Source organism: Diadema antillarum, unplaced genomic scaffold (assembly GCF_040938485.1).
Source record: "Diadema antillarum isolate AM-2024a unplaced genomic scaffold, OU_Dant_1.0 seq00000488_RagTag, whole genome shotgun sequence".
NCBI classification, from domain to species: Eukaryota; Metazoa; Echinodermata; class Echinoidea; order Diadematoida; family Diadematidae; genus Diadema; species Diadema antillarum.
Genome location: NW_027271450.1, coordinates 829515 through 850042, shown reverse-complemented (window position 1 = coordinate 850042; position 20528 = coordinate 829515). Strand labels below are relative to the sequence as shown.

The 20528-nt window shown below is 38.9% G+C and overlaps 1 protein-coding gene across 1 annotated transcript in view; it reads left to right on the top strand.

Annotated features, from left to right (window-relative positions):
- The window catches only part of LOC139733738 (uncharacterized), a 76642-nt gene that overhangs the window by 29935 nt on the left and 26179 nt on the right, over window positions 1-20528 (top strand). Inside the window, exons 14-15 of the mRNA XM_071644548.1 lie at window positions 9898-9977; window positions 14318-14443. Coding sequence (XP_071500649.1) covers window positions 9898-9977; window positions 14318-14443 — 206 coding nt within the window. The remainder of the gene's footprint in view (window positions 1-9897; window positions 9978-14317; window positions 14444-20528) is intronic.

The window sequence follows — 20528 nt, the reverse complement described above, 5'->3', positions numbered from 1 at the left end:
ATGGTATGCATGGCACGGTAAGCTGCTAACTCTGATTGGTTAGAAGAACAACCATCCCACGAGTCTATCTGTTGTCACAATGTGATCAGGGCAGTGTGCGGTTGACAGAGGGGGAGGAGAGAAGCGGGGTATGCGAAAATTACATTGTCGAGACCAATTCATGGAGCTATTTCCAAGCTCTGTCATCTCTATTACCATCCAACACTCCTTGTGCCTCTGAAGTGCACTTCAAATGGCAAAACAGTGTGAATTACAAAGTAAACATGCTTATAGCATCCCAAACCGACAGGCTTTTTTTTTGGGTGGCCATGTTGCCTTATTGTAGTAAGTGCTAAGTCTTCGTGTTAGCACATCATATGTTTCTTCAAAATATTTATTCAAAGATGAATGTGTGACATCAGTTAAACTTTGGCACCGATGAAACTAATAACCTCCGCCAAGAGAGGAGGTTATGTTTTCATTACCGTTGGTTTGTTACTCCGTGTGCAAAATAACTCAAAAAGTTGAGGACGGATTTGGATGAAACTTGCAGCCCTGGAAGGTTGAGAATGACACAAGAAATGATGATTAGATTTTGATGGTGATCCATGAATTTGTATGGATTTTATAAAGGATTTTCGATATTATGGCAGCTTGGGTCAATGAACTTGGGAGTTCAAGCAGCATATTTTTGAGGTTTCATACGCGCATTAGAGTGCATGCTCTAGTTTCTGGTCCAGGGCAAGGTGCGCCGCGCAGCTGGCATTGATGACATAACAAAAGGTTTCTACTTGTATGTACATATTATTGGGAAATTGGACGATTTTGAGCATGCATACGTATGGGTAGAAATCACTGATCACTACAGAAGAACAAGATTAGTGGTGGAAATGAGTTGTTGCTTGGTGGAGGTCTGTGCTCTCAGAGTGCTTGTCTAGTTCTCAATGAATAGAGATTATTTAATCCCTGTGATCCCTAATGTGCCACCTTGGCATTCCTCTTAGACTGAGACATATTACTACATCTGAGTGAGCTTACTAACTTTACAACTAGGTCAAGATTTGATGAATTACTGAATTCTGATGAAAAAGCTTTGCAAGTTAAGCTGATTGTCTTGGCACATAAGGATTAAATGGAATTAACTCAGGACTACTGCCTTGGAATGCAGTTCACAGTGAACAAGGAGGCATTGGCAAATTATATTTAAAAAAAGTATCAATCATCAAGAACAGTACCTGTGCAAAGTTTGGGAGCAGAATGTAATACCTATCCTTATATACTTTGTTAATTGCATCAAAGGATAGCTCTGCAAAGTCTCATGCTAGAAAAGCAGGGACAAAATTTAATTTCTGATTTAAAAAGGGATAAATATATTGTACAGGATGATACTCGTATGGATATTGTATGGTTCATACCCATATAAGCATTACAGACAACTTTATTTTTCCATGCCCTACTTTTAATGATTACACAACAATTTACTTTAAAATGCCAACAGCACTGAAATTTCCCTCTGTTTTTTTGAGGACCTCACTTTCTTCCATTGTGTAGAGTTCATAGAAAATACTCACAGCTTGAATCATCGATTGCAGGTTTTCATTTCTTAGCTTTTTTTTTTCAAGCAAACAGATGGAGGTCTTGTGCTGGTACAACTTGTGTAAAAAGCAGGACCCTAGTGCCTTTTTTTATTTCCTTAAATAATCTTTTTGATGTCGTCATTAAAACCAGTGGCAGGTGACTTCTGACTGCAGAGTATAATGAGCCACTTATTGTGGACATCTTACAGGTTCCTGTAGGGTCCCTAGCATTCCCATTCTGGGACCTGAAGATACTGGCATGATGAAATCAAATTGAATTTAGTTGAGATTAGATTGAATGGGCCCCGCCGTGTATTTGTTTCCTCAAATAACAGATGGCTCTCCGCTCTAGAGATATGTTCCCCTTGTGAGCATTTGCCTCATTTGTGAAATGCCATCTTTAAGATAAGAGAAGGCCGTGTAGGGAGGGGTAAGTCTATTTGCATTGATTAATAGTCTTGTGCACAAACAACAGATGCAAAATCAGTATGTTTGCTTAAACTTCAGTGTCTGCATAGCCCGTTGTCTGTGGCGTAATATGGTTTGTGTTGTCCATGAACTGATATTGGGTTATTGAATTTCATCTGAGAGCTATAAACTGTGTGCTTTTGTATTTGCTTCTGCAACGCTGGCTGTTCTACAGAGATCGAAATATGAATTCAGCGCCTTGTCAGTGTGGTTGAACCGACTGATTGGTGCCCGAGGAAATACATTCTGGTTATGCAGTGAGTAAGATATTGGATTTGAAAGGCCCATTTGCATTCATGAGAACATCGGTTTTGATGTTCGGTTTCCATCATCAAGCCCTTATGTCCCGCAGTTTTGCTTCTGTGGGCACTTAAGTGTGAGATGCTGTGCGTATAGTTAAATGAAAACATGGGGGGATGGGGTTTTGGAAAGAATGAGGATGAAAAAAAAGGACAACGCCATAAAATGTGCTCAGTTGTCTAAGAAACAGAAGATGTTCAATTTCCACTGTGGAAATACAATATGTATTTTCACTTTTATCTATCACGTAGAGAGGCCGTCGCTGTGGGTGGTATCATTCATAACAGTCTCAAATTCAGCACCAGATTTACAGTGTTTGAACGGCATGCATACAACACTCTCTGACCTAGTGGTGATGGATCAAGTATGTGCCTATTACAATGTTTTTTAGTCATTTAGAGCATTTCATTTGGACTTCGTTCTAGTGACATCTATTCAAAGTGTATCTGTAAGTTTGCTAAAATGCTAGATTAGGGTGACAATTAAATGCAAGCCATGCAGGTGTATAAATCATAAGGGATTCAAATAATTTGTGCTCATTGGTCATATCCATCCTTTAGATGTAACTATATATCACTCATTCAGTCAATCAATCTAGCTATCTATCTTACCAACCAGCTATGTTTCAAACAAACTAGATCTGTATATACCCGGTATCTGAATTAGGCATATGAAATATAGGTGCTCAATCTGCTAATTCAAAGTTATTATGCATCCAGTCATATATCAACCCTTTACTTCCAAGATATTATAATGATTCCCTGTGGATATGATTTATGCTTCATCAGAGTCCTGTAATTTGGATTCCACAAGACAAGGCTGACCATTCCCTTTTCACTGATAAATAGGAATCATATCAAATACCACCACAGCATTTACTACACAGTAGTACTGTGAGGCAAGATATTTTTGTGGCATGAAATTTTCACGAATTGGAGTCAATGGTCTTTATCACGGCACGAATTTTTTTTTTTGCAAATTGTTTCTCACATTCAATGCATACATGTACAGTGTAGACAAGAATTTTCACATGCATTTTAACCCATTGAGGATGGACTGATTTTGCTACAACACGCATTTCCCATAGACCCCTGCCCGAGTATACTCGGGACTCGTCCTCAACGGGTTAATTTCGCGAATCTTGGCACTTGCAAAATTCAAAAAATTAAAATGCATGCAAGCATTGCTGGTTTTAGAGTATGCACATTTTAAATCCAGGGTCACATATTACACATAGAAATAAAGCAATCAAGAGATTTCATTTCAGCATTTGATCCGATGAAGACAGTTTGAATAGTCTGGCTTCTCCTTAATAGAACTGTGCGTGATTTAAAGGGCTATCCGAGTGAGGGGTGGTGATCGACCAAGAGTTTATTGAACTTGCCCTGCCTAGTTCCCAGCATGCATGCCTGTGGTTATTTATGTACGGTGCACTTGGTGTGTATGATGCTTGAAATGCATGCAGGCTTTTGGGAGTGCTAGAGAAGTGATTCACCCATGCACACATGTAGTAAATGATTCTTTTTTTTTTCCCCACCAGCTCTTGCAGTAGAGACTGAATCTTGAGTGATATGCAGAAATATAAACCTTTCACAAACGTAGAGAGCTGCTATGAGATCATTAAGTTGTTCCCTGTTATACATCGTGTGATTGCTGTAGCATGAGGGTTCGCTCTTGCACCGAGAATGGTGGGTCAAACTGAAGCATGCTGCCACATCTACTCTTTCATTTCATATTCATAGATGCTGCATTCATGTAAGTAGGAAGTAAAAAGACGTCTGATGATAAAGAGGCCTTATTTACTTTCAGGCTCTTGAGTGGATGATGCTTTCAAAGTTTTAATGTTTGTGCAGGGAAACCTCTTTTAACGAGCTTGCTTGCAATTCAAAGGAGTTTTTAACGAGGTGAATTCTCCAGTCCTGATATTCCACCATTGTATTTAATTGGCTTGTCTCTTTTTAAATTCATTCATAATGAGATGCCGGTTATAAGGAGCAGGAATCGGGTGGTCCCAGTGACATTGTTACTCTTATGACAGAGTTTTAGTGTACCGTACATTAATTGAGTGGATATTTAACATCTTTAGATTTCTGTCCATTCTGTGCTCTACCCTGGTAGTTTTAATGTCAGAGGTAGCTGTAACACTGCTGCATGACAGCTTCCAGAGTCCATTAGGCCCAAGTGTAGTCACATTCACAACAATAGGGATTGTTGATTGTCATTTGTTTGACATCATTGTCAGCAAGTTTAGCCCGGCAAGGTAAGACTTACATATTGTAGATGACAGTGCTCATGAAGTTAAACTGTTCTATGTGACAGATTGCTGTCAGTTTAGCAGATGTGAGCACCTGTGAGACAGTGAACATGGCATTAGTCTGTCTGCAGACCCATTAGTGCATCAATACATGAGATATTTTGTTCTCGTAGCACAGCTTGATGATATGTTGTAGATACACCACAAGATTGGCTTCATAGTCAGGTATCCAGGAGTTGCTTATGGCATGCTGTACTCTTACTGCATTCGAGAGACACTGTGCAATCCCACACAGTTATGAGCAACTTCATGTAAATGATTTTTTATATATAAGTCAACCTGTCTTGTTTAAAGATGTGGTGCAGTTCTGCATAAACTTGTAAGTGAAGAGTTCGCTAAACAGGATGTTGATCTGTTTCCTCTAGCTGTGGTCCATTATTTGTCCATTTTGTGTGATTAATTTTACAATATGCAGTTGTTAGCTGTCAAAGGAAAATTTTACTTTCTTATCCACGTGGCATAATTTTTACACTCAGTTGATAAATATGCCAAGCATGTCCATCGCAGTGTGTAGTTGTTGATTTCATTTCCATCAGCCTTTGTAGAATGATATGTTTTTCTATTTATATAGGAAGGTTTTCTTTAAGTACAAATGGCAATCTTTGAAAAAAAGATGCCAAGAGAAAGAGAAGGAGAGGAAGGGAGTGTTTGTGGCCTCTGTTTACTCCCGATATCACTCCCTCGTCTTTCTGCCCCAATCTATCAAGTGTCTTCTGCCAGGGTGTCATCAATCATCATTTTTTCCAGGGGCTCTCTCTTTTCATCTTCACTCTGTCCTCCCAAAACTTTATCTCAGACGTGGCCAATAGAGAATATCAGAACCAGAACCAAACCAAACAACACGGAGACAATAATGTGTATGAATGCAGGAGCTTGCATGATGTGAATACACCTTTTACTGATCATCTTAAAGTACCGGTACCAGCTTCATTTTTGTGTGTGTGTGTCACATAGCAAGGAGAATAGAGAGTTGTTGTGTGATCATGTTGATACCTTTCTGAGCGCAAGAAGGGGCTGCGGGCGGAGACTGTGGGGTCTAGGTGGGCTCGGGGATGAAGGTGTCATGAAGTGTCTTCTCGCTGTCACAGAGGCGATCCTCCGCCCAGCTGTAATTAGACACTGAGGAAGCTAGTTAACGCTGGACGGGACGGTACACTGCGTGCCTCAGCTGCTCTGCAGCACCGGCTGTCTGTCAGGCAGCGCTGATATATGACTGAGGATGCATTTTGATGAGGTTGATAAAAAGCATCACCATGGTAAAAAGAGATGTCTTGATGTAGCTGAAGGAATTTCTTGCTGAATAAACAGAAAAAGCCTCAGCGGGCTCATGTGCATGCATGCATGCATATCATAGGCTGGAGATGTCACACAGAGTAATACATTGCCAAATGAAGCGATATCATCCTGGCTTCACTTCAAGTTAGATTTATGTATATTGTTTGAGATAGTGCACACTGTTGATGATATTAAAGATGGTTATATACAGGGTGGCCCAGAAAGAACGGAACACCTAAGATCTTTAATTTCAGCAATATCGTTGCAATATGTCATTATTTTGCATACTATTGGAAAGGCCATTCTTTTTCCAATAGAATGACACCAAGTTCTTTAATATTGGTTCATGCATTACGATTTTATTCCCATTTTTTTCAACCCTTGCAATTTTCAAAATGTGATCATTTTCAACTCTCAGAGACACCGAAATCAGTGATAATTCGGCTTACCGTAGAACCAGTAACGTTCACAATGTGTGGAATGTGGCTGTCATTGTCCGTTACCATTGTGAATGAGACGACCTGACGACAATCACACCGTCCGCCCCACATTCCGCACATTGTGAACGCTACTGGTTCTACGATAAGCGGAATTATCACTGATTTCGGTATCTCTGAGAGTGCAAAATGATCACATTTTGAAAATTGCAAGGGTTCACAAAAATGGTCCTAAAATCATAACGCATTAACCAAAATCAAAGAATTTGGTGTCATTCTATTGGAAAAAGAATGGCCTTTTCAACAGTATGCAAAGTAATGACATATTTGCAACAATATTGCTGTAATTAAAGAGAAAGGTGTTCCGTTCTTTTTGGGCCACCCTGTATATCAAATATTTTAGATTTTTTTTAAAATTAAGTTTGGATCAGTGTCACGTATGCTATAGCATACTAGGCAATTTTACACTGTAATAATTGTTCAAGACACTCTGCCATGACATCGTCTTAATGAAGCCCCCTTTCATTTAGCCTCACTACAACAACTGATCTATTTGTAGAATGTTGCCTCTTTTAATAATTTTAATAAAAAAGAAATTTGATATTAAATGGCACTTTGAAGTTGTTGAATTTGTTGAAACAGCAATCATATCTCTTTCAATATTGTATGTCCTTTTGGTCTGCATTTCAATAATTTATGATTATTTACTTCATTTTTATGATTATTTCCACTAACATCATTGTTACAATCAAACACATTTCAAGAAACTAGACATAGACGTGTATGCACATCTAGCTACCTAACTATAATCTATAGTCTACCTAGATTATATTGGAATGTCTTTTGTATAGTTGTTGAAGTAATAGTAAATTGTGTAATCAGAACATAATGTAGACTGTATCCCAATGGAGCAATGATTCAGACACCATGCGTGAAATCAGTCAAATGAAACCATACGAAGCATTGTTGGAAGTATCGTAGGCTTCTTTGGGCATCGTAGCATGAAGCACGGCAATCAAGTGGTAATCATAGCGATTGGGTGCAATCATCTGATATTGGCTTTCTATAATGAGCATGCAAAAAAAAACATGTTAAATAGCACAATGTTCTCTTTAATGTTTGTGGCAGCCCTGCTCAAAACCCACAAAATGTCACATATTAGTATTCTCAGTAATGGACCAAAATAGTCATTGGGGTTGACTGACCTAAATCTTTAAAGTGAAAACATAGTTTTGGTAAGGGTTTGAGAACCCGTCTGGCACCATTTCATAGTAGCTTGCAATATATCAAAAGAGTCTACCGAGAAACTTCCCTGGCTGACGCGATTTGCCGGGATGAGGAGTTGTTTTGGAGTATTTCGAGATAAAAAATAAGAGTTGGTAAACCGACTTTTATTCCTGAAGGATCCAGACTAACTCAGTCTCAGGGAAAACTCGGCCCTATTTCAGACAATTTACACGCAGTTCGTGATCGCCATACTGAAAAGACAATCAAAGACGCTTGATAAACAACAACTTCAAAGACAGCGCGTCTCAGATGATGTGCGTAATACGCTTGAGGACCGCGTGCTGTCCATTTGTTTTGTACAGGATTAGCGCGCACTTTCCTGTCTTTTCAGTTAAGCGTCTTTGGTATCAACTCGGACCATAACTGTGATTAGCCAGAAAGTGAGGAAGCGCTTCAGGGCGCTCCCATAGTACATGTACAACACTATACAATACAGAGGGACAACTCGTCCCACCGTCAAAGCGAGGCCAAGTTGTCCCCGAGTCCGAGTTTGGCCTGACCCCGATCGGGTAAGTTTTGAGACTGCAACTCCGGCGAACCTTTTTGGTTATTATTTCGCATTTTCGTCGTAACCCATCGAATATCTTGTTATTACAGTGTTATTCCACACATTTCTTAGGCATACGTGCACATTTGGGAGTGAAATTTGACAACTTTTGCTGGCATACCAGAACTATGTTTTGGCTTTAAAGCTTGTGTTACCTGGGAGAGTAATCTCTTTTCTATGTATTGTCAGCATTTGGCACATTAAAACAAAACCAAAATGTAGATATTAGCAGTTTTTCTGGACCATCTTTTCTGGGACAGGCACTGCTTCCGTGCTGATTTTTATTGATACTTCTGCATAGCACTCCTGAGTGACCCTCATCTGTAAATCCTATTACAATTGTATCTCCCATTTCTGTGAAATTGCACCTCCTAACTCTCTCTTATTTTAACCACCTTTTTTTTTTTACATGAGTTAGGATGGTCCAATTTGAACAAGTTATATATCATTTTAAAACTTAGAGAATACTCTTTCAAACTAAATAGAACAATGAAAATTGATTTTGGCCTTCTTTGTGTGGGTTTTGAGCCAGCCGGTCACATTTACACTCTTACCTCGCCCACAAACAGATTGAATCAGTGCCTTATATTTAAACGAAATATAAATAACAGGTTCTGCCTGGTGATGTTCTTTGTCTTCACAAAGAAAATAGAAAAACAACAACAACAACCAAGAAGAATGAGTGTCTCAATAGAATTGATACTGTGATACAGTCATTGCTATCAATAAGTCACAGCACTTGACAGTGGAGTCAACATACAGTTAGTTTCCAAGCTGTGGTATCTTGTTACATACATGATAAATGAGATGGGTGAATGGATGGATACAAGGCAGATTTTGAAAAGAGAGAGTAAAAAAAAAAAAATCGGGCTGGCGAGATGATGGTGCATGAAGGAGATAGTGATGAATGGATTGATGTTGAGACATGCTTTGATTTTAGATGAGGGGATTGAATTGTTCCTATCTGCCTTCTCAAGAAGGGCATAAGTGTTAAAGTCTGTCTTTTGTTTGCCCACCAAATCTATCATGCTATCCCTGACCCACGTCACAGGTGATGTGTCTTAGATTGTATTAAGATTTTCATCAAGTTTGATGTCATCATGACATAGACATAGAACTTGACAGGATTTGTGGAAAGAAAATCACTCTGATCATATCAAGGCCAAAAGTCAGTTCTAGATTCTTTCCTGTTGCCCTTGGCACAAATGTCAATGCCTTTAGACAAAGGTCGTGAAATGATATCTTGCTGGGAAGAAAAAGAAAGCTGACAAAAATGTATCATACATATGTAAACTAATTGACATACTACCTCTCCTTAGTTGTTTTTCTTGTCACAACCCTAACAAAATAGTAATAAAAGATGATAATATAATAAATCATATTTATAGGAATGTGTGGGAGTGGTGAGGAGGACATGGATATGATTTGTTAGTTTATGTTCTATGCAAGAGATCAGTGAAGACACTTTGTGAATTATGGTTGAGGGATTGAATACTAAGGAGATTAAGGGGTGCATCAAACGTTTTCAATCAGCCTTGTTCCAGTAGCCACACCCTGGTTTCTTGATGCATATAAATTTGTATCTTAACCCTTTCCATACGGGAGCCTGGTGGCCTGTGTATTAAGTCTATGGGGATTTCAAAATTCAGTATGGAACGGGTTACTTTCTTTCCTCCTCACAGTTTTCTCATCTCACGTTCCCTACTCTTCCAGGTCAACCCGAGCTCTCGGCAGCCTCCTGGGAAGCAGTCATTGGTATCAAGAAGGATCCAAGCGTCCCATCATGGCTGAAGGTATTCATCATCCCTGATTTCCCCCTTTCCACACTTCCTTTAAACCACTGGCATTATTCCTATGGAATAGGGATTCTTTCATTCGTAGCTGATGTGAAAACTTGTCAGCCTGGGTTCTTAGACAGTCTCTGTCACGCATCTCATCGAGAATGCTCTGAGCAAAGCAGCTTCAATATTATTGACGACTTTGTAGATTGATTAGCAACCATGTGGTGCTGGATGAAGAGTATGGGAATTTGGTTGCTTTCACAGAAACAATTAGTTTCATAAGGTGTCGAGAAGGTGAGATATGCCAGGGAGAGAACTTAACTTTCCAATCTCGACGTCATGACATTCATGTTTAATTCTAACAGTGGGGGTTTACTGAGAATATTAAGTTTGTATGTTTCATATAGCATCTACCCTTTCCAAGCCTCTTCAGTTTTCATCAATTAATGACTTTTCAAAATTGAATTCATGCAGTCTCATGCGCCAAACCATTATTCAAGCCACAAATGCACAGGGAAGAACATTTTTTAACTTTCTTCGATTTTTTCTATATGCTAACTGTTTAAAAATCTTTTTTTTTCTTATTCTCCTATTCAATGTTTTGGCAATACTTTGTATTGAAATTCTTCACTTCATGCAACCAGCAGAGCACTGTTACATGGCATCTTATTCGTGCCTATGGTCATATACATATGACTTACAGAAATCAGTACTTTCTTCGATATTTTGTTTCAAGTAACCAACTACTCCATTCATATTCTTGAAATGCATGATAAAATATCTCCTGCTTTCTTGCCTCATGCCTATTGTCCCAAAGATGAAAGTATTCCAACATGTAAAGAAGCATAAAAGCATCGTAAAGCAGCAGTAGGCCTATCTTTTGCCCAGCAAACTAATCAGACAAGTCGAATTAGCCACTCCGAGTAGAAGAGTGTGAAGTATTGAATGCTTGTGTTTGGCACAGACAATGTGGCGTGTTGATACAACATTAAATTAATTACTACAACCCAATTAGTTCGGGTTGTGGGGATTAGATGTAGGATGAGTGTTTATTTAGAAAATGAAGCTAATGGGAAACCCAATACTGCCGACAAATCCAATCTTCTTTGCGAGACCGGCAACAGCACCTCATGACCTCCAAAGTAAGACCATACCGTTAAAAATATACCACATCCACTTCAGACTGAAATGTAAATCTCTGCCACACTTCAGAGGTCAAAAAGGCAAACTGCCTCGTGATACTTACATTTCACCACACTTTTCTTTTTTTTCCCCAAAAATCTAGCTCATGATACATGTACCCATATACCTGCACTGTGAGGTGGAACAGAATATCATTTGTGCATTCTGGCTACAAGCTTCCTTGAAATTCATGTCGAATTCATCATATCTTTTTACGCATAACATTTGGGCAGTAGTTAAGAGGTTTTGCAATTGAAGTTGTCACCTGGGAAAGAGAGTGCTTAGGAATGAATGATAATGTCGACTGTGATATTCAGCCAGACACACCTGAAGAAAGTAGCCTCCATGTTAACACATTCAGTACAGCAGGAATGTTTTGTGCTGTGTCTCTAAGGGTCATGTTGTATAGGAGAAAATAAATCCCAAGGTGTGCATATTAGTTCTCATCTCGGAACTAAATGTCAGCCATGAAACAAGAACTATCCATATTACACTCTTCTTTTCTTCAGTGGTGTGTCTGTTGTCTTATTTTTAATTTCAGTATGACTTCACTCTTGATGTAGTTTTAGGTCTGGTTTTCATATGCATGGAGTATGGTCATGGAGTAAATTCTGACTCAAGTAAAGTTGTGAGTTAGTTTGAGTCGTTTTGTAGTTGAAAAGCCAATAAATCTCTCTGATAAGATTAGAGGCTTCCATGCTCTAAGAGCACTTTGCTGAAATCCTAATGAGATTCAGGATAATCTCATATTCTTCTACCACTCTTGTAAAATTGGAAGAAAATATTCCCCTCAGAGCCCAGATTTTAACACTTTTCCTGGTGGCATCCAGAAGTAGGGGATTAGTTGCTGAGTGGTAATTTGCCGAGATACATACTGACTTAACCCGACTGACTCTGCAAATTTGTCTGCTTGAAATTATTCATGAGAGAGAGAAAAGTTACTACAATGTGCAGGGCATATCATGTGGCTTGAATTAGAGTGAACGAGGATGATGAACTAACAAAATTAAAAACAGAATAAGAACTCTCATTAATGTAATCTGGAAAAAGAAATGTGAGTCTTAGACATATTTGGTATTTTGTTGTAGATGTTTAGAATCTTTGTGTGTACAAATTTGCAATTAGACTTCATTATCAGCATTTGAATAAAATGTGAGGTTAGGGTTACTGCCAAAATTATGTCTACCATATTATCATAATTTTAGTAGGTTTTTTTAATGTATATAAATCTTCCTCAAGATGCTTCTATGGTTATGTCCTGTTATCTTCACATCAAATGTAGATAACTCATCACTATCGCGATGTATTTGAATATGTTTGCCCATACCCTTTCTCCCAGTTTTGAGCTGCATTGTCTGCTTTACCCTCCTGGCGTGTTAACCTGTTAAGGATGAGTCCAGAGTATACTTGGGCTGGTGTCCATGGGAAATGCATGTTGTAGCAAAATCAGTCTGTCCTCAACGGGTTAACTACCAGGATGATCTTGAGTGTGTTAAATGTATATAATTATATGCTAAGCAAGGTGACTTTTTCCTGTTTCCTCTCTCAGCCCCCCCCCCCCCTTCCCCCTTCTACTTCTTTGAGGAACTATTTTTATAATTCTGATACTGTTCTAACCAGATTGATGATATCTGCAGGTTTTGTTACATTTGTTTTTCTGAGAACTACTTATTAGTTGCACCAAACCCCTGCATTAAAGCTGCAACTTCTTGGGTTTTTCTTCCTCTCTCCCTCTCTATTTTGCTATTCTGTGTTGCCTAGCAGTAAATTGTAAATCAAGTCTTTATCATCAGTAAATTGTGAGAAATTGTGATAATATACTTTGTTTTGATTGAAAATCAGGAACTAGCAAATGGCAGCATCAACGTCAATTTCACTATCCAAAACAGATTTTGCGTAGTGTGAGGAAATAGAAATGTTTCTTTGCAAAAGAGGGTTCCACACAAAATACAGAGAAGTTCCTCTTTAGTACAGGAAAGTGAGCTATTCACATGCATTGTGTATGAGATCATATTAATTTCCGTCAGATGTATGTACCTACAGTAGTGTGATGAAGAGATAAGGAAAGAAGCATATATTTTATAATTGAAAAAGATACAACCAATAGCACTGCTGTATAGCTATCATTCTATACTTCCCCAACCCCATTTTAATTCTACTTTACACTGTACTTTGACTGTTTTGTACATGAAATTCCAAGGAGCATTGAATCACAGTTTTTATAAGTCATACCTGTGAATGAATGCACAATTCCTGTTGGTATTTGAGATATTGGCAATTGAACAGCTCGAACAACTGCATATTTTACATTTGCTTATCCTTAGAGCAGATTAAAAGAAAGTGTTGACTACAATTTATTTTACAAGCGATCCTTTTTGATAACTTCACTAGTTTGACAATAGTCATAACTATCATGATTTTTTTTTTTTTTGTCATGGCTACTACTGAAACACTGGTCAATTCTGTGCTTATTTACATTGATGTAGGGCAGTTTGTGATGTCAATCAGTTGCAGTAAAAATAACTGGATGCAAGAATTTCATCAATTTGTTTAATCATCTAGGTTTCTTAATTCTAGATGTTCTGGAAACTTGTGGAAGTAAAATGAATAAAATTTGTAGGCAAACTTTACGAAGTGTTAATTTATTTTTTTTTTGGATATTGCATAATGCAATGTGTTCTCAATTTTGACAATTTGCCACAAAATCATGTAAAGATGCCCCAAATTCCTTTTCTTACTGTAACCATATTGGATAGTATTGGCCTCGAGTTTGATTCAGAATATGTCAGGAGGAAATTCACAAATCCCTCCACTCCACAGTGCAGTGAATAAAAATTTTGCAGGTGAAGACAGTACAAGTGTTAGACAAAGAATTAGGAGCAAGGGGAAAAGGAGCAGAGTCATTCAAGTATAAACTCCCTTGTATCCTATGTTGGAAACAGAGCATGATGCCAATAAGTGATGACATCAAATTTACTGCCTTTTTACTAGATTTTTGCGTGCCAGTTACGAAACATGTCTTCTGTAGTGTCTCAAAACATCTCCTCATTAGCTTGCTCATGAATTGGTTTCCTAGCAACATGTATAAATGATTTTCGTAGAATCCGGAGTTCACAATTACCGCCGTGTGTAATGATAAACCTCGTTCGTGTGTTCCACCCGACAAACAGGTTGAATCAATGCGTGATTGTGCCGTTTATGTCAGCAACCTGCCAGGAAACGTCTCGGCCAACAAGCTTGAAGGCGACCTGGATGGCGAGGCTGACTGTCAGGTTAAAGAGGTCTGCATTATGAAGGTAAGGAGACGTCGCCTCCCATTTCTCTATAAAACTTCCACCCCTTCTCTTCCTCCTTCTCCGTATCTTGCGTTAAATAATTCAAGATTTGCTCCGTATGTCATGCATACCAACATATCTCAGAGGTCATATAAACTGTTGACTTTAAATCTTTATGTCAGACACATGCATGGATGAGTTGTTTGGAAGCTATAGATGTGACAAACATTTGAGTATTGATGTTCTTTAATGCTCTTTTTATTTTTCCTATAAGATTTCTTTTTCCAAATGATGATAGGGCAGGGTTGAGTAACTCCCTAGACCCTTTATCAAAAGCCATCAGTCAGACTTGTGGGCAGTGCTTTGGAAATTTATCATGAAGAATTATACTTTGTGGTGCCTAACGAAAAAGAAAATACCTGCATTATAAGCAAATTTTTGCCTCAAATATTTGCTGATCTTTAGCAGATTCACTTTACTACCTTGATCATGTGGATATCAAGGGAGGCATGCAAAGGACATCTACCCTCACAAACAATCTATTTGAAGAAAAAAATATGAAGCTGCTGTTGAACTTCTGCCCCATGGTACAGATGGGCACAATCTATCATTACTTTGGACAGTCCACTGTGCGTGGCTGTATTTCTATGTACTCACCATGACATTGGCATTTTGCCCCATCAGTTACTCCAGTGGCCAGCTGACTATAGACGTGATAATTCCAGCCAGGAATGTGGGGTGTATGATCATTTTAGAACAGCATGTTGCCTAGCTCTTCCCAAAACTTGACCCCCTCCCCCACCACCACACCATCACCATACCATGCATGAACTTCAACGTAAAAAAAACAAACAAAGCAAACAAATAAGAAGATACATGAAAAAGAGATCATTGACTATGATGAAGAAAAAAAAATGTCTAAGTATGTGAGTGTGATAAAGGAAAAGAAATAAATTGTGTAGGTATGTGAGTATGATAAAGGAAAAGAAATTGTCTAGGTATGAAAACTCTTTCTCACACAAATGATTCACTTCACATTAATTTCAAGCGTTGGCTTGATTTCATTTTGTTTTGTCAGACTGTTAGAAAGTGATGATTATGTAGATGATGACTGGCGGGGGAGGGAACATACCGAATGTTCCACCCGAAGGGTTTGAAATGCTATTGAGGGAGGTTATGTTCGAGGGACTTATAGCCTCCCGAAATAGTATTTCAAACCCTGAGGGTGGAACGTTTGGTACATGTTCCCGACAACAAAAGTCATCATCTGTTATATTATATGGGTTAGTCAAATACGTCAGCATCAACCACCAGCACAACGCACTCGATCGCTCGCTCGCATGTTGCAGAGCCAAATTCACTGTTCGCGCGGTCGATCCTAGGCCTTCTGTCATTTGTTACGTGAAGATGCTTTCCCATGGGAGAACATTACAAAAATGTTCGCCCATGAGCGAACATAACGAATATGCCTCCATCACGTGACTGTGTTTAGCTAGTCACTAACCAGTATTTGACTAACCCATTTGATATAAAGCATTTTGCATGTACATTGTATTTGTTAGCCTTCTCTCCAATATGGAATGAATAAAAGTACACAAAATGAAGCAAGCATTTGTTTTGAAACTGCAGAACACTTTTAGTATAAGATTGGTGTCAGAAGTAGAAGATGTCATTTTCCTCCCTCCCGAGAAACAAGCTTATCAAACAGAAAGGTAAATGAAGACCAGAGACATGGGGAAAAAAGGAAGAAGAATTCAGTACAGTTACTGATAATCCAGTGCTCAGTGTAAATATATGTATACAGCTGGGGGGGGGGGGGAATGTTTGTGTGGAATTATGGGTAGAATAGAGGGAGGAGAAAAAAACTCAAATGATGGAAACAAGATTTTTTTTTTTGAAGGGGGACATGCACAGCAATTATGGTGACAGAATACAGGAGGTTCAGATATGATTGTCAAGGAAATATTCCATGATAAACAGAAATGCTTTGGGTGAAAGGAAGAAAGGAAAAGAGATTGGTGGAAAGGATGAGTGATGGAATCATACACAAGTAGAAAGACTGACAGATGATTAGCTGTTGACGGGAAACAGGCTAGGATATTTCGGATTTGTCAATGTATAAAATGTTCTCCTTTTATTTAAGACTGTCAATAATTGACCTTTGGAGTTGATTAGGTAGGAGGACAGTAAAGGCTGAAGTATTAGTCTTTTTATTAAAAAAAAAAGAAAAAGAAAAAAAAGATCACAACCCTGGAGGCAGTAACCTTTGGTTTGAAGCTTAAGTGTTGATGACATTCAGGGGGTGAGCCAACAACATGGCAACATGTAAGGAACTTGTCACCTTGCAGACAAATCAGTGCTCGAGGCAAGTTTCCCCGTGAATAATGGCAGAAATATGAAGGAAGCAACTTTGCGGTAAATCAGAAATGAACCCTGCAGACCAGACAATTCAATATCGGTGAATATGCCTACATGTTTGTTTTTGTGGTCATATCACCTGAGTTTTTTTTTTTCTCCATTTGTATTGTACATAGAGGAGAAGACGAGGGGGGGGGGGGGGGAGAAAGACAAGATCATGGAAGGGTAATGTAAACAAGAATATTGAATAAAGAGTGACTACTGCCATCTTAAAGTAGAAATTTGATTTTGAAAAGATAAACTTGGGTTAGGATAAGATGGAAAGTAATGCACAAAAAAGAGGGGTGAGGAAGGAAACTGCAAATGTGGAGGATATACATTGGATGGAATATCAAAATGAAGGAGAGTTAGAGAATTTAGTGTAAATTTACATGAAATGGAAGGAGGAGGAAAACTCAGAAAGAGAAGAAAGATGGCGGGCTTCGTGTGATCTCCTATCAATTTATATTCCATGAGAGTCGATGTCTAATGGACCCTAACCTATATTGAATGTGTATGTGCATGTACGTGTACCAAACGCAAACTCTGATCTGTGGTCAGTATCTACGTTGGCATGATGGGGGCATTAAACCCTGTCGGTTGCATCCAGGATTGGATAGTCTGTGACAATTTCAATTAAAGGGATATGCAGCACTTTAAATGATATCCCTAATCAGCAGCTAAGTGATTAAACCATGATTTGATTTTGAGATGAGGAGAGTATTTTTGGTCATTACTGTACAAGTTTTCTCTCTTGTATGGTGTAAAATACAAAGTTATGTTTGTCTTCTGTACTCTGTATGGCTTTGTTTCTTTTCCGCTTTGTTTGATCATACTGCCCTGGGTGATATTGAAAGTTGCAGACAATTTCTACATCGTTCTGGATTATTAGGAAGAAGGGAGAGGAGGGGGAGGATGTTTAGGTAGCTTTAGCGGAATCAATTGCAGCTGTGACCGGTGGGGCGTGTGAGGGAGTCGTGGGATGTCATCCCCATCGGTCATCCATGACATCAATGTTTGAACACCTTGGGGCGAGCACACATCACTGGCGTACTGGGACGATGATAGATACAACTCTCGTTTGATCATGAGACTATCGACATGTCAATGGGCGGTCTCTCCGGAGGAGTGATCTCCATCGGGTTTGGGCCAGTCCTCAGCATCTCACCATCTTTCTCTTCTCAGATATTCTTCTTGAAGTCAGAAGTAGCCAAGCCATTTCAAAACCCAAATAATTTGTTGCTTTGATATTGAAAGAGGCCAGTGGAAAATTGTGAAGGTTTTCTATTTTTTTTAATGTCTGAGTGTATTCTTGAGTTTTAATCACTTTTAGGGAAATTAAGGTTCATATATCTCCAGATATCCTTTTTTTTTTTTTTTAAATTGGGGGGGGGGGGTGATTGCCAAATTCATATTTTGAAAAAAATGATTAGAGAGCTGCTCTGACACATCAAACTCCCATTATTAGTGTGTGTGTGTGGGTATGTGGGTGTGTGTGTGTGTGTGTGTGTGTGTGTGTGTGTCTATTTCTGTGTCTGTGTGTGTCTTTCCATTGGTCAAAGGTTAGCATAATGGTGTGAAATAGAGCTTTGAAATCAGTTGTAGCAGGAATTCTCACAGCTGAGCACAAGTGGAAAGAGGAGATTAATGATGCAGAACAAAAATATGAGATATCTGTATGCATTGACGTATATCACGGAAAGAGATATGGTGTTAGCAGGAAATGACCACCAAATAATGTGATGGGAATTCCTTCGAAACGAGAAGAGACGGGATGAGAAGAGATTTAGATCGTTCACGTGTAGCATAATAAGATATAGATAATACAAACAATAGCATTTGAGAATGAGATGAAATGATAAAACACAGCACTGGATGGTGGAGACATGAATCCTGGTGAAAGAAGCAAACAATGTAGGACAGAATAACTATGAGGCCCAGAAAAGCAGCAGCTGTTTGTCTGTTCGACACTCTGTCATGAATAGTGGCCTAGCAGTTTGGTATATTGAGTACTCAACTCACGTTTTACGAATCCCAATAACTCCCCCTCTCTTGTGATACGTGATGCATTCAGGCCTAACTGATTTGGTCAATCATACTTTGCCATATTGTAGCCACACAATCATCTTTATTGCATGGGACAACTGTGCCCAGAGTTATTTTGATGTTTAAAGAGACATTGCAGGAAATTCTTTGAGAGACATCTACTGGAAGTAGGGTGATTAATTATTTCAGAGGATCATGACAGTGGTAGAGGCTGTCCAGCCATTATCTTTTTAAAGGTGATATGATTGTAGTATGACTGTAGCCATATTTTACATTATCGTCATTTACATCACTCCCTGCCACCTACACCCTAACACCTCAACCATCACCATTATCACCACCACCAACACCATCACTATCACCACCATCACTATTACCATCATCCCACCACCGTTACAACCACCACCACCACCACAACCACCACCACCACAACCACCACCACTATCACCATCACCATCACCATCACCATCACCATCACCATCACCATCACCATCACCATCACCATCACCATCACCATCACCATCACCATCACCATCACCATCACCATCACCATCACCATCACCATCACCATCACCATCACCATCACCATCACCATCACCATCACCATCACCATCACCATCACCATCACCATCACCATCACCATCACCATCACCATCACCATCACCATCACCATCACCATCACCATCACCATCACCATCACCATCACCATCACCATCACCATCACCATCACCATCACCATCACCATCTCCATCACTACCACCACCACCATCACTATTTACCACAACAACAATCAACCCCTATAACCACCACTGCCACCACCATCACCACTACCACTTCTATCACCACCACCACTATCATCATAAATATTTACCACAACAACAATCATCTCTACCACCACCACCGCCACCACCATCATTACCACCACGACCAGCTCACTCAGAATGCCATCTCATTCTTAACTATATCCGTCATCTTTACAGTCATATCCATCATCATCATCATCATTACCATAGCATTACCATCTTTTCTTTTCTTTTTTCACTGTATAAGCCATGTATTTTCCGGGTTTTATCTTTCATGACTTTTGGAATTTGCCAACATGCAAAATGTTAACTCTCATTCTGATATGAATGTGACATAGTACTTTTTCTGTTCACACTGTCAATGATCTCTTCATACATGTCACTCCAAAAGCTTGCCCAAGTAGCCAAACAAATTCCAAATTTATAAACATTTTTAGACTTATAAGATTAAAGTCAAATGTACTCAAAGACATCAACTTTCAATTTTTGTGACAAGTATCACATTTCTCACATTTTACCTAGTTTGTCAATGTTCCCATCTTCAGTATCTGTAATTTTCTGAGGCTAACTTAAGAAGACAGGTCTGTGTGTTTGCCCATCTCTTCTTCTTCTTCAAGTTGTATTCTCTGAAACAAGAAGACTGTATTCAATCTCGCCAGTATTATCACAATTTGAAATGTCTTATGCTTCAGATATAACAATCACTTGCAAAGCTAACTGTAATTGTTTTCTTTTTTACATGACAGAGAATAACATCATGCAAGGGATTTTAATAAGGCTTTTGACCAGTCCATGAGCTAACACAAACATTCAGTGAAGAGAGCATAGGGTGATTGTGTCCTTTCTGTTCACCCCTTCCC